The following is a 13,244-nucleotide window of genomic DNA, read 5'->3' as shown; positions in this document are numbered from 1 at the left end:
GTCATCGTGACTATATCTGCTGAGGGAGGGAGAGGGGATGCGTGGCCCTTTGTGTGTTTATACAATGTCTATACTGTACATTTGTCTCTTCTGGAGTCGCACTGTCACACGCTCGGTTCTGTTGCACATTCCCCCCATGTCACTGGAGGACGGCGTCCATGTAGAAGGTTTGCCACGGCCCGGGTTCACCCTCAACGCACAATGATCGGCTCTGTGTGTTCATCTCCCAATGAGAATAAATGGATCTGGAAACAGATCCACTTGATTGCGGAGCGCCCCTGGGAATGACAGGAATTGTTCGGAGTGACCGGTCATACGTGATCACGCCGTGGCAACGCTTTTTTCCGAGGTGTATTTATGAAGTTAGGGTGCGATAGAGAGAAGAAGAAAAATATTTTTGTATTTAAGTAACATGCTATTTCGGTTTTTCTTCTACATTCAAATGTTATCCGTGTGGTCAAACACGTCAGCCGATGAGTGTTTGTTTCATTTCTAAGATTCTCATTGTCAATCACATTGCCTGGTATTACAATAAAAAAAGACTTTGGCATGATCCCCTGTTGTCCCAAAGAGAACTTTCCTCTTGTCTTCAGTGATGATGGTATATGCTGTTCAGCAGCTAGGTGAAAAGCAGGGTCAAAAGCAGTTGTTGCTGGGTTTTCATTCATTCATCAAACAAAGTCAAACCTTAAAACCCAACTATCATTCGGGCCAGCAAATATTTGCTGAGCTGTAGCTTTCTAAGGCTTGTCCCAGCTGGCATGGTGAGGGAGTAAGCCTCTAAGTCAGAAAGTAAGTAAAGACTTTACTAATCCCCAAAGGGAAACTTTCGGAAATTGGAGTGCGGGATGGATTGTGAGTCATTGATCCAGGCTTTGTTCTTCACCTTTTCCTTCCCGTGACCTGTCCTACTCTCCTGGACAGTTGTGTAGGGCTGGCCTCACTGGGTTCCTGCTTTCTGCTACTTTCCTTCCCTGCTGCGGTAACCACAGCTGCACAAACAGCCGTGAATCACGCCTTCCACGAGTCATGAAGGGGTTTTGGGTTACTTATTATTTGGGTTATGTAGTCAGAGAAGCGGTCTGTACATGTGTGTTACTGTATCAGAGGAAAAGGTGGATGTGAGTGTCGTCCCAGTCAGGGTGTCCAGTCTGGACCCACAGGTTTGAGAGAGAGACACACGCACACATATAAAGTAAAGCTTTACGAAACAAAACCTTGCATCAAGAACAATAAACAAAAGTATCTCCAAGCTTTCCCAACATCCCCCACTGGACTACTAGACATTTGTCTTTCTTTGTTTTTTATGACCCTCCGTCGGGATTTCACAAGGCCTGGTGTGTGTGTGTGTTTGTGTGTGTGTGTGTGTGTGTGTGTGTGTGTCAGAAAGACACTGCAGGACATACCTTATCCCACCACATGCGTCACTGTTACAATCTCTTGTTGAATTTGCCTGGAACATACTGTTAGACGTAGAACAATCTGTAAGCCATGGAACATACTGTTAGGATCCTGTTAAACCTCCAAAAATAGCCCTTAATTAAGATCCGAATAAACCCCAGTGGGGGTCGATCAGATTCTCAGTCTGCTCTTCGTTTTACATGGCCGTCAGGGGTTAGTTATTTTCTGTGGAAACTCTTGTGCTTTCGATGTCTGGTGTTGCAAGACCTGCAATCCAAGGCAGCAGAATATAACAACTTTGTATATTCAAAGTTTCTTAACCTGTTACTGCTGTGATACTCTGGCATGGTCAGGCTATAAAACTAGTTGGGACCTTGCTGTCCTGTAAAACAAGTCTGACAGTCTTAAGATGACGTTACTCTTTAACATGAGGTTCAGATGTGGTTTTGTGAATGAGTCAGATTCCTTGTATGATTACAACCCCCTACATGGGCCCTGCATTCCATACAATGCAACTCACACGCCCATATTTGGCTGACAGCTGATTTCATTTTTGTCTGTGTATTAATTGTGACCAAAAACACAAACCATAAAACCCTTTCTTATTTTTCCTTTCAAAGTGTTCCAATGAAATACAACTTGGCTCTACAAGAAAGGGGAAATAAGGCCTTGGCTGAGGTTTTTCCCTCTTTTCTTTTTTTTTTTTCAGAGACAAACGTGCATTTCTCCTTTTCAAATTGTTCAAACATGATCGTGTTTTCAGAGAATTTTCCATTTAGTAAACTGGTCTAGACCATGGTTGTTTGTTGTGCACGTGGGGAAAATAGAGATCTCAGTTCAGAGGGAGCTTTGTATTCCACAGTGGAACACATCGTCTAGCATTTAACCTCTGCTGGCCTGAGCATCACAAGAGACCATAGAAGATCCACACTGCTAAGTGACATAAGACTGCATCTTCATTTAGGTACCAGACAACATCATGTCTGTTTTCCATTTTGAAAACGCAAACTCTGCCCTTCAGGGTGACTTTTTATTTTTATTGAGTTTATTTTAACCTATATAACCCCACTTTTGTCCCAAGCCATTAACCCATTGTCTGTATTGTCTGTGGGACAATGTAACCCTATACGTTGTGCCCATGTTGATAATGAAGAACTCCTGCTATTCCTGCACAAGTCTGTGGTTGAGCAGACAAGCGGGGAGCTGACTCACTGTGCCTGCTTCCCAGTCTGTTTCCTTGACTCACTCTGCAGACGCCTGTAAATAAGGACTCCGCTCTTACTTGTAACTTGGCCAAGTCTTCAGTGAGCTGTTTGGTGAGATAGAGCTATACCGAGGGAAGCCATGCGTCCTTACAGCAGGAAAAATGCTTAGACATTGTAAGAGATATCATCTTTTATTTCCATTGCAAAATGTTTCACTTCAGTTGAATTTATGCAGTAATACAATAAAACATTGGCGCACAAGATACTCCTCTCGCTTGTGCTCAGTTGAGTTAAGGCACATCATTGTCTATCCATCTATGTCCTGTCCTTATTTGGACAGCTGTAATGGGGAAAAAGAATTTGAAACGGATAAGGATGTGGATCACTGTTTAGCGGGCTACAAAGAAAAATGTAAAACTGCTGTTGTAATCCCTATGCAGCCCATGAGCTTGTCACACGGTGAGGACTCTTTGAGACCATAGGGTTGTCATAATCATTAGCAGTGGCTGTACTTGAGACACAAGGTTGCATTCATACACCTTCTTGCCTCGTCGGGTTATGAAACAATAACAATTACATTTGACATTGGTGTATGCAATAGAAATTGATCAATGGCTCAAGGAGCCTCAGATCTGTTTCTCCCAGCAGATGAAGACCTGATTCTGTTTTCACAAGCAGTACTGTTTATATCGACTTCTACTTCGTCTCGTGTTTACATTACGGGTTGCAAAACTGTAATGAGAAGAAACAGTTTATGCAGTGAAGTACACACTGGAACACTGGCTTTTCCACCCTTTGATATGCACTTAACACTATATACTCCCACTGGAAAGGTATGAAGCAAAGGAATGCAGAATACTGGATGAAGGCTAAAACATGTGAAGTGTTACTAGCCAACCCTGAATGTAACACATCATTCAATTCCGAATTGACAAAATGTTGACTAAATACTGACTCTTTAGTACAAAACACACATGTACAAACTGGTGATTTACAAAGAAATCAGAGCTCCTTTGAGACTAACAAAAAAATGTTTGAGAAAATGCACTTTTACGATTTATCAATGAGTCAACTTTATAACACGACTGAAGCAGTGCTGAAGTGCTCCTCATGTAAATCGTTTTTCCCGTGTCTCGCACGTCCGGCCCTTTGCCGAGGTGTGCAAAGATTTTCAAGTGTTTCAAGTCTGGTTGTTTTCCCCCGTAAATACATTCATTTTCTCATCTGTATAGACGTACATACATGAGGCATATATAGCTGCATATAAACACACTGCTCTATTGTGGAGCATCTAGCAATAACACTGAAGTGACTGTACTGGAAGCTCTATGGTCCTTCTCAGGCGTGGAGCTCATGATCATTATACTACCCAGACCAATAGGCCGCTGGCGGCCAGAACACGGACGATTTGGTTTATCAGGTTTGTCTAGTTGCCACCAAGTCATGAAGGCATAGTTGCAACACAAGTAGAGATGGCAATGCTTTAAAGGTTAGGGCAAATTAATAAATTATTTCATGAGAAAAGTGCAAAAAACGCCGGTACCATTGAGTTTTAGGAAGTGTAGAAGCACGTCTGCAGAAGCAAGGAGTAGATTTTGTAAGGCACAGACTGCTGTTTGAACCAAATGAGCAGAAGAAATAACATGTATGAAAGAGTCTCCTTTCTCATTAAAAAAGGTGCAAAGAGGGGCGTATCAAAGACGGCTATTCAAAAGGAACGTTCTTCTCCTCTTCTTAAATAAATAAGCAAATCAGTCTTCATCATTAAATAGGTTCCACAATGTTTGCATAAGCGCAAGTCATAGAAGACTTATTTGGACTTCCTGTTGGTGCTGCTCACAGGAAGCTCTTCTTGAGAACCCTGGGTCCTGCCTTTTGTCCACCCGGCCTTGAAGCCTTTCTGGGCCACAAGGAGAGGCTATACAACACAATCTATAAGGGGGTTAAATACATGGAACCGTACGGAGTAGCAGCATCACTCACTGAGATGAAGACACACCTCTGTGGACATTCATGTCTTGAAAGAGGATGGCTTCACTGGAGGTATGGGGGAAGCACTGCTGGATTTGACTGGACGGACAGGAGATGTACTGGGCTTGACTGGGGGGAGTGGTGGAGGGTTGGACCGGATCAGAGAAGGACTGGGCTTCACCAGAGGGACTGGTGGTGGATTGGACCGGACCAGAGAAGGACTGGGTTTGACTGGGGGGACTGGGGGTGGAGGGTTGGACCGGACCAGAGAAGGACTGCAGTGGACTTGGTGAACTAGTCGTGGACTGGAAATGACTGGACGGTATATAGAAGGAGTAGGCTTTGCTGACGGGGTCGGTGGGGGGCTGGGCTTGGCTGAAGAGACCCGTGATGGACTGGACAATACCGGAGAAGGGCTGGACTTTATTGAGTGATCAGGAGAAGGGCTGTACTTCTCTGAGGTCATCACTGGTGGCGCAATCGTTTTGGATGGTAAACACTGTGAAGGAGTTGAAAAGGTCGGGTTTGTATAATACAATTGAACACACAATGGCGTCTTTGTTGAAATAGACAGGCTCCACTTTAGCTTTTCTTGGTAGGGGACCATTTTTTCTCCAGAAATGAGATAAAGAGACTAAAGAAGATTACTGCAGCGTTTCTCTTTGGTTCAGTGACTCACCTGCTTGCTATTCAAGGGCGGAGGGGATCTACGAGGAGGTTCTGTTTTCAGCTGCGGAAAGATAAACATTCCTTTTCCAGTTCCATTTCATTGAGCAAACATGATTAAAATCAGATACGACAGACACATTGCATCAACAAGTAAACTGGGACGAATGATGGAGAGAGACGACAACATACCGCCTCAGATTGAGCAGCGTTCGACTCTGTTGGTTTCTGTGGCGGCTGAAAGAGAGAACAATGTCAAAAAAACAATTCTGTTCCCCATTGTTCAACTGTTAACACGTGTCTATGGTTAACGCCATTATCCGGCAATACAAACATTGTGTTTACTAGTAATATTAACTACTTGTACAAACTACGGTTAGCTGTACCTGTGGGGCGGGCCGGCAGGGGACCCCACCCACAAACAGAGGGGTGCAGGCGTGCGTGGCTGTGCTGTCCATGAAGGTAGGCGCGCTGATCTGCAGTTTGCCATTAGAGACCTGCTCCTGGAACATGGGGTTCAGCTTCCCCGGAGTGTAGTGGACCTTCCTGCGAACACGGACGTACCGAGCGTTAAGGCCGGGCCATGTGGACAAATGTAGTATTGTGGTAATACGATGCTTGTGAATTCAAAAATGCTATTATACCCATTTGTTAGGTTGAAGTGTGTTATGTGTGTTATTAAATGTTTTGTACATCTATTACTTTAAATGTATATCTCTTATGAATTAAGACTGGGTTTCACAATAAATGGATCTCAAAGGGTTACAAAACCTTGACTCAAGAACAATAAACAAAACTATTCCCGAGCTTTTCCAAACATCCCCCACTGGAGAACTAAAGATTTTTCTTCCTTTGTTTTTTATGACCTTCAGTCGTGATTTCACAAGCCTTTATGTGTGTGTGTGTGCGTGTGTGTGTGTGTGTATGTGTGTGTGTGTGTGCGTGTGTGTGTGTGTGAGTCTCCGTGCATGCTCACACTTACCTTTTGGAAGGGTAGTTTTCCTTCCTGTCCTTCTTACAGCACATCAGTCCTATCGCCACGGCGATGAACACCAAGAAAATGCCCGCTGAAACCACACCAGCGATCAAGTTGCTTTGTTCTGGGGAACCACAGAAACACCAGTTAGCAACGGTTAGTTAGTTGTGGTCTCTGCTATCAACTCTTGCTAAGTGTCATGTCTTTGTCATTGGTTTTAGTTTTAGGGATTATTTTCTGTACATGGATAGAAAAGTGAAAGTCCATTTCCCAGTTCCTTGTGGCGGTTCAGGTGGAAGGAGGAAAGGTTGCTCTCCAGTTTAACCAATAGGGTTTCTGTAGGTTCAACCCCTGGGATTGACTCATCGTTATTCTTTTAATGAATGTCGTTTTAACTCTTTAAGTAGAGTGGAGGCCAATACACTTTTATTACTCACTACCTATTATTCTCCTCTTACCAAACGTAATATTTGTTTTGGGAGCAAGTATATTTCTACAGGTTCCTGTCCTCCGCTGTCAATCAGTCCACATACGACATGCAGTAGGCCCACCGCGGAGGGACGGGGAGGTCTCTACCTTGATGCAGGTCGTAGTACTGCTCTTCGCAGTAAGGCGGCGCCCAGCCTGGATCACAGTGGCACTGCTTCTTGTGGTTACACACCTGGAAGTGGAAAAAAGCAAGAAAATCAGCTCTGTCTGTCTGTCTGAGTCAGGCTGTCTGTGTCTGTCGCTCTGTGTCTGTCTGTCTGTCTGTCTGAGTCCTTTTCTGAGTCTGTTGGTCTGAGTCTGTCTGTCTGAGTCAGTATTTCTGTCTGAGTCTGTCTTTCTGTCCGTGTCGGTCTGTCTGTCTGTGTCAGTCTGTCTGTGTCTTGTGTTTCTCTCTCTCTCTCTCTCTTTCTCTCCCTCTCTCTCTCTCTCTCTCTCTCGCTCTCTCTCTCCCTCTCTCTCTCTCTCTCTCTCTCTCTCCTTCCTTCCTCGCCTGATGCTTACCCCTTTTTTGTTGCACTTCCTCAAGCAATCGTCCTCTAGTCCGTACACCGACGTGTCCACGCATTGGTTGTTGATGCAGACCTTGGGGAGAGACGAGACGGAGATGAGTCACATTGTGTTTGCGTGCTGGTGGATCGTGAGCCACCATCTCACTATGATGGAAGACTAGCCTCAGCCCCCCTCTGCGTTACCTTATTGTGTCCACATCTGCTCCCGGCGGGCACCATGTCCAGGTGCCGGCTCCCCTCGTCGTCCACCACCACCAGGCACTGGGCCTTGCCCGGCCTGGTGAACACCGCCTTTTTCCCCGTGATGGAGTCGCCGCTTCCCTCGCAGAAGATGGAGCCGCACATTACATTGCTGAAAGTGGGAAGAAGTATACAAGCGTCAGCTTTGTGTCGTCCTGCGCATACGTGACCGGACGAGAGATTACGTACTTGGTGGTGCAGGGGATGTAGCCGCCATATCTGTTCTTCCCACAGTGGGCCTCGTTCTGCCCTTTCATGTTCAGGTCGAAGCAGCTCTCTGATCCCACTGTGGCAGCTATGACCGGGACAGATGGGACGGAGACACGGTGTGTTACACAGGATATTGGGCCCGGGCCGCATGGTGAAAGATTAAAATCATACTGTGATGGTGGTGATAGCTATTGTATGATTCACTATTAGTAGGATTGCACTTTTTTGCGCTACATCTTTAATTTGTTGGGTTCTGTGCCAAATGTTTTCTTACATCCAGAGAAAAATGTATGTTGCCCAGGGCATCTCTGCAGCTCTGCAGTACTTCATTTATAATGGGGTTGGAAATGAACATTTTCCAATTTCAGCTCCTGAGATTCAGGCATTGCAATTGGCCATTTTAAAATGTCGCTATTTTTTTATTTCACTGTTCGGTCCTACAGGATATGATAGCAGATTTGATCCAAAATGAAAAGCACCTCTTTAGATATTTCATGCTGCAGTAACAGTAAAAAAAAAATTCTGCTTGATTTATGAAAATAAAAATTATGACATCCTCTAAATTCTCCAGCACGTTTTTCAACTGCTGTGTTTCCCGTGCAACAGAGTATCTCGTTTCCTGCTCGGTTGCCTGCTGAGGTCAATTACGTAACACAAAAAGTTTTGTGACAAGCGGCACAAACTCATGCTTAGTCCTGAGACCAAACAATCCATTCTTCCGTAATTCCACTCAGAGTGTAAAACGCCGCGACCGGCTGCCATTCCAGTAAAATGCCGCTAACAACAACTCAACCTCAAAGGGTTCGTCTTGCTCAAAGGCATCAAGCCCTGAGGGTACCTGGTCCAAACAGCCTCCAGCAGTGGTGGCTGTGAGTGGGGCACTGGCCGTCGTGGCAGAAGCCGCGGTCTTGGTTTTGGCAGGGCTTCCCGTTCATCACGAAGCTGTCCTCAGGGCAGTTCTCCGACTGGCCGGTGCAGTACTCGGGTAGGTCACACTCATCGGCCGCCCCCCGGCACACGCTGGCCACCTCTTTGAACTTGGATGGGGTTAAGGGAGAGAAGAGCGAAGGCGTTACGTAACACTAACGAAGCGCTATTTACTTCCCGAGCGCATAATTGGTACCGACTCAGCTCCTGGGCTAGAAATAGCATTATACCGTAGCGGCTTTCTGGAGAAATTGTAACGCCAGCAATAGCGCTTGGCCAGGGTGAAAGAATGCACTGTCGACACTTTTTCTCAACACATCTCATGAACGGACTGAATTCTGTTTGTGGCCAACTACATGTGAAAACATGTGTTTCTGTGTGAGGGACGGGTCCAGCTAGTGGAGAGCAGGGGTGGGGCATGGTACCTGGCAGTTGTTGGTACAGCATTCTCCATTAGCGCACTGGGAGCCCATGATCAGACGACACGTCGTTGCGTCGCAGCAAGGATTCCTGCACTCCTGGAGGACGAAAAAACAAACTCGTGTGAGCAGGGTTGTGCATCTGTGTCCCAGTGTTACACGTCTGGTTAAATAGAAGATGACCCCCCTCCCCCCGTTGAAGGTGCCAGCGGCCACACACTCGTCGTTAGTGGCCTAGATTTCCGAAACCAAAACACAAGCATTTGAACCAAAGAGGATACGCACCATTAGGGGAGGGGTCCTCCTTTAGCATGACCTCATCCTCTCCTGCACGTCTCATACATTCCATCGATAAAAATACCCATCATTCCCACCCTGACAGAGATAATGCCACGTATTCATGACTGAGGAGTATATTTAACTAGGCAAAGTCTTTATTTGACCACTATTACCTCTGCGGTGCCACAGTCGCAGTCCTCGCCCGGGTCCAGTATGGCGTTCCCACAGCGCAGGCCGATGACGATGGTGTTGGCGCTGGTGGGATTGGACAGGCAGTTGGGCTGAGCTCTCTCCAGGAACTCGGCGAGCTGCACCTCGCTGCAGCTGCTGAAGAACTCGGGGAAGGCCAGGGATCCTTTTCTGAGAGGATCACACACATGTGCACGCACATGCAAGCACACACACACACACACACACACACACATACGCATGCAAGCACGCACCAACACACACACATAAACAAACAAATGTCAAGAGTGATATAATAGAATGTTGTCACGCAGATTTTTCTTTTGAAGCTATCCCAATGTGTTTTGGAAACAGTGCACATCGTAATTCAACTTCTTTGCTGATAATGGTTTACTGTATAGATCTGAGGGGACATATAACATGAGCGAACATGAGCGCATTGCTCTGAACATGTTTCTCGTTCTGCAGAGAGGCAGAGAGCCTCACCTGAGCTTGTCGGCCATGACACAGGTGCCACCGATGAGCGACGATTTGCACATACACTTTGGTGAGTCGTGGGAAAGGCCAAAGTTATGACCCATCTCATGGGCAATGGTGGACGCCAGGCCAATCAGGTTGTCATGGTGATCCTGGGAAACCAAAAAAATTTAGTTTTTTTCTCTTGCAAAGAGTATTACAAAAGTAATGCCGTAACGCCTAAGTGTTTTGCAAAGTTTGCCGTGGTTGTTGCGTAATACCTGATTGACGCCACCTGAATTTCCCGTACACATGGCAAACTTGTTTGCCAAACCGACGGTGTCGCCTTCAAAATCGATGCCACTGTAAAGAAGAGTTTAAAGTTTGCATTGAGGTCAATGAGACCAGTACCATAATACTGACACGATGGACTATTGACCACAGGGAAGATGGTTCGAAGAAAACTCACGTGACAAACTGGGCGTTGTCATGTGGTATCCTCTTCAGAAGGTCGGTCTGGCGCCACAGAAGGAACCGGTCCAGGGTGGTCTCTGAGTTGGGATCTAGGTCGATGTAGTTCCTGTTGTTCCATATCTCCAGACCCACCAGCACGATGCGAATGCCTAGCGTTTGGTACAGCTTCAGAGCGAGCGAGCGAGAGAGAGAGAGAGAGAGAGAGAGAGAGAGAGAGAGAGAGAGAGAGAGAGAGAGAGAGAGAGAGAGAGAGAGAGAGAGAGAGAGAGAGAGAGAGAGAGCAAGAGAGAGAGAGAATGATTGAAATACACTTCAGTGAAGCTGTTGGATCAGAATAATGGATTACATCCAACAAAACGTCAACAGATAAAAGATAAATCATAGAAACCGTTTCTTCATGAATAAGCCAGATGTGATTCATGAGTAATTACCTTGTCAATGTGATTTACAGCTCCTAAAACCCGGGCTTCTGTCTGGCTTCCAAATATACTATACTAATTTCAGGAAAGGAAAGATTATAAACATCATCATTCGATCAAATCATACAGCAAAGCTTTTCGGAGTTTAGTGTGTTGAAATGTGTTTAAAGATTCAGGGATTCAAGGTCGGGTTGGATTACCTCTGCGTTGTCGACGACAACGATCAACTCCACAAACCGCAGGGAGCTGGGAGTTTGATCTCTTTTCTAAACGGACACAGAAAGACATTGCTCTGTTTGACTACATTTGGTTGAAGATTTGTTCACTTCCCCTTGATGCTATTCACCTGGAAGTTAAACCTAGCATTATTATGTTAATAAAGCATGCTAAGTTAATAATGCTGATAATAGTGAATGCTGATAATTTGCTCAAAAGCAAAGCAAAAAAGTAAGATCAGAATTGTTACCCAGGATTTGGACTTGAAGAGACCTGATAGCCTGGGTCCAAGGTCCTGGTCTGTCGCATAATCCTCTGAGTTGGAAGAGGATCCGGATCCAGGACTACTACTAGTACTGCTACTACTGCTTCTACTGCTACTACTGCTACTACTGCTACTACTGCTACTGCTGACAATGAGGTGCTCGGGTCGGTACACAGCGTGATCCCCATCTTCACTGCCTCCCAGGGGCTCGATGAAATACACCTGCTGCCTGGCTCTTATGAAGCCCCTACACAAACACACACACACACACACACACACACACACACACACACACACCGTCAGTGTCAGTGAGTCATGGTAGTGACCTCATGCCAACGTCACAGAGCTCACAGTGACATTGAATAACCTTAAAGATGGTGCTGAATATTAAAGTAAATCATAGAGGAGGTACGCTGACGTAGGCAGTATGTGATTCATACATACTTAATGCCACGGCAGATGTCCACACTGACTGATGAGTGCATTATGCCTTCGATGTGGCCCTGGTAATAGCAGTGGTCCTAGGGAAGAAGCATTAGAAAAATGTTTACGATTATCTGTTTCTCTGCGAACACGGTGAAGGCTAATCGAGGGAGACGTCTTTTATATTAAAAAATTATGTAGGACATTTGATATTCTCACCTGACTGCCCGCGGTCGTAACACGACTTCCATCTTCCAGATAGTGTGTTTCAGTGTAATTTCTACCAAGGAGATGGCTGCAAGCAAAACAATGATGTTGTATTGTGTTAGTGTAGCCGTGGCTTTCATTATTGGTATGCATGTTTGTGTGATAACGTAGATGTGTTTGTTCTGTGCACCATTATCATTTATATTAAAATATCTAGTGGAATACAAAGGTTATCACCTATTTTTCTCGAGATGAATTGTGTGGTTCCTTCCATCAATGGTCCATTCATATCCTAGCACATCAGGGTAGAGCTGGAAACAAAATAAGTAGCATTTTTTTCAAAGAAAAAATGTGCAGGATAATTGTGCATACTCAATTGACTGATGTGATGAGTCCCGATTAATAAAAAGAGAAACTCCACCAAACGTCAGATTTTAAACGATATATATTTATTTTTGCTTATATTACCACTACTTTGTTATTAATATTAATATAATTTGTAATCTTAGCCCACCCGATCAGTAAAGAGACTCCGCTTTTCTCTGGTGTGCAGCCTTTGAGGTACCATAACATCGTAACGCTCCACATGTGACAGTATTCGTGTGCACTCTACAAGAGAGACTTGACACACAACAATTAAAACAAGTTTGTCAGTTAGTTTCATACCAAATTACACATTGCCGGCCATTGATCAAAGTTGTTTTTTTTAAAGTTTTTCCAATGCCAGGTTTTATCATAAAGATAAAGTAATCGACCTATAAACGCGCCGGGATGTCTTTCTTACCCGTTGTAATCCATAGTAAAAATGCCCTGTTCTCCTTCATGGTCCGTCCTCTTGCCCACCAACACTATTATGCGGACATCTATGTCGGTCAGTGGTCCAGCACTAATGGATATATAAGACGCAAGAAAATACACTTCCAGTTAACCCCGCCTGTTTACTGCCAATTTGCGACGACTCAAAGCGTAAGAGGAACACCCTTTTTTATCATGGTCCCACATGACGCCGGAAAGACCCGATATGGTCATCCCTTCAGTGGTATTAAAATAGTCACACTTGGCATTACGGTAATTCAGTGTTGTTGAGTCGGTATCTGCGGAATAAACAAACGCCGCGCAGGGTGGCATCGATGGTCGTGTGTGGATATCCTCCTTGCTGGCCATCCAAGAAAAACGACCGCATAGATCGAGGTTGAATTAAATAATTAATGTAGAGCTATTAAAAAAACAGTACCTCCTTATGAAAAGGTAGGCTACGCAACTTTTGTATCTGCTCCGGACGAGATCGTTTTCACCGACATGT

The 13,244-nt window shown here is 45.1% G+C and overlaps 1 protein-coding gene across 1 annotated transcript; it reads right to left on the bottom strand.

Moving 5' to 3' along the window:
* Positions 1-2,843: 2,843 nt before the first annotated feature.
* On the bottom strand, positions 2,844-12,813 carry LOC307090608 (zinc metalloproteinase-disintegrin-like atrase-A). The gene is made up of 23 exons (XM_079757343.1): positions 12,726-12,813; positions 12,456-12,562; positions 12,179-12,252; positions 11,954-12,029; positions 11,756-11,832; positions 11,297-11,558; positions 11,031-11,096; positions 10,843-10,905; positions 10,407-10,576; positions 10,219-10,300; positions 9,968-10,110; positions 9,466-9,652; positions 9,020-9,112; positions 8,506-8,704; positions 7,647-7,752; positions 7,401-7,569; positions 7,210-7,290; positions 6,796-6,880; positions 6,226-6,343; positions 5,630-5,789; positions 5,436-5,480; positions 5,257-5,307; positions 2,844-5,076 (listed from the first exon to the last, which is right to left on the bottom strand). Exons 1-23 carry the CDS (start codon positions 12,763-12,765, stop codon positions 4,618-4,620), a joined length of 2,913 nt encoding a protein of 970 aa, XP_079613469.1. The 5' UTR covers positions 12,766-12,813; the 3' UTR covers positions 2,844-4,617.
* Positions 12,814-13,244: the final 431 nt, after the last annotated feature.

This window comes from Pollachius pollachius (assembly GCF_949987615.1).
Source record: "Pollachius pollachius genome assembly, chromosome: 19".
Classification (NCBI taxonomy): domain Eukaryota; kingdom Metazoa; phylum Chordata; class Actinopteri; order Gadiformes; family Gadidae; genus Pollachius; species Pollachius pollachius.
Note: the sequence above shows the minus strand (reverse complement) of the source record. Positions and strands in the feature narration are given on the sequence as shown.

Excerpts from the sequence above, each read along its gene's own strand:
- LOC307090608 (XM_079757343.1), bottom strand. The coding sequence starts at position 12,765 with ATGAAGGAGAACAGGGCATTTTTACTATGGATTACAACGG. Across the intron at positions 9,113-9,465 it reads GCGACTGTGGCACCGCAGAG|GAGTGCAGGAATCCTTGCTG; the intron begins GTAATAGTGGTC and ends TTCGTCCTCCAG. Across the intron at positions 5,308-5,435 it reads ACGCTGCTCAATCTGAGGCG|CTGAAAACAGAACCTCCTCG; the intron begins GTATGTTGTCGT and ends ATCTTTCCGCAG.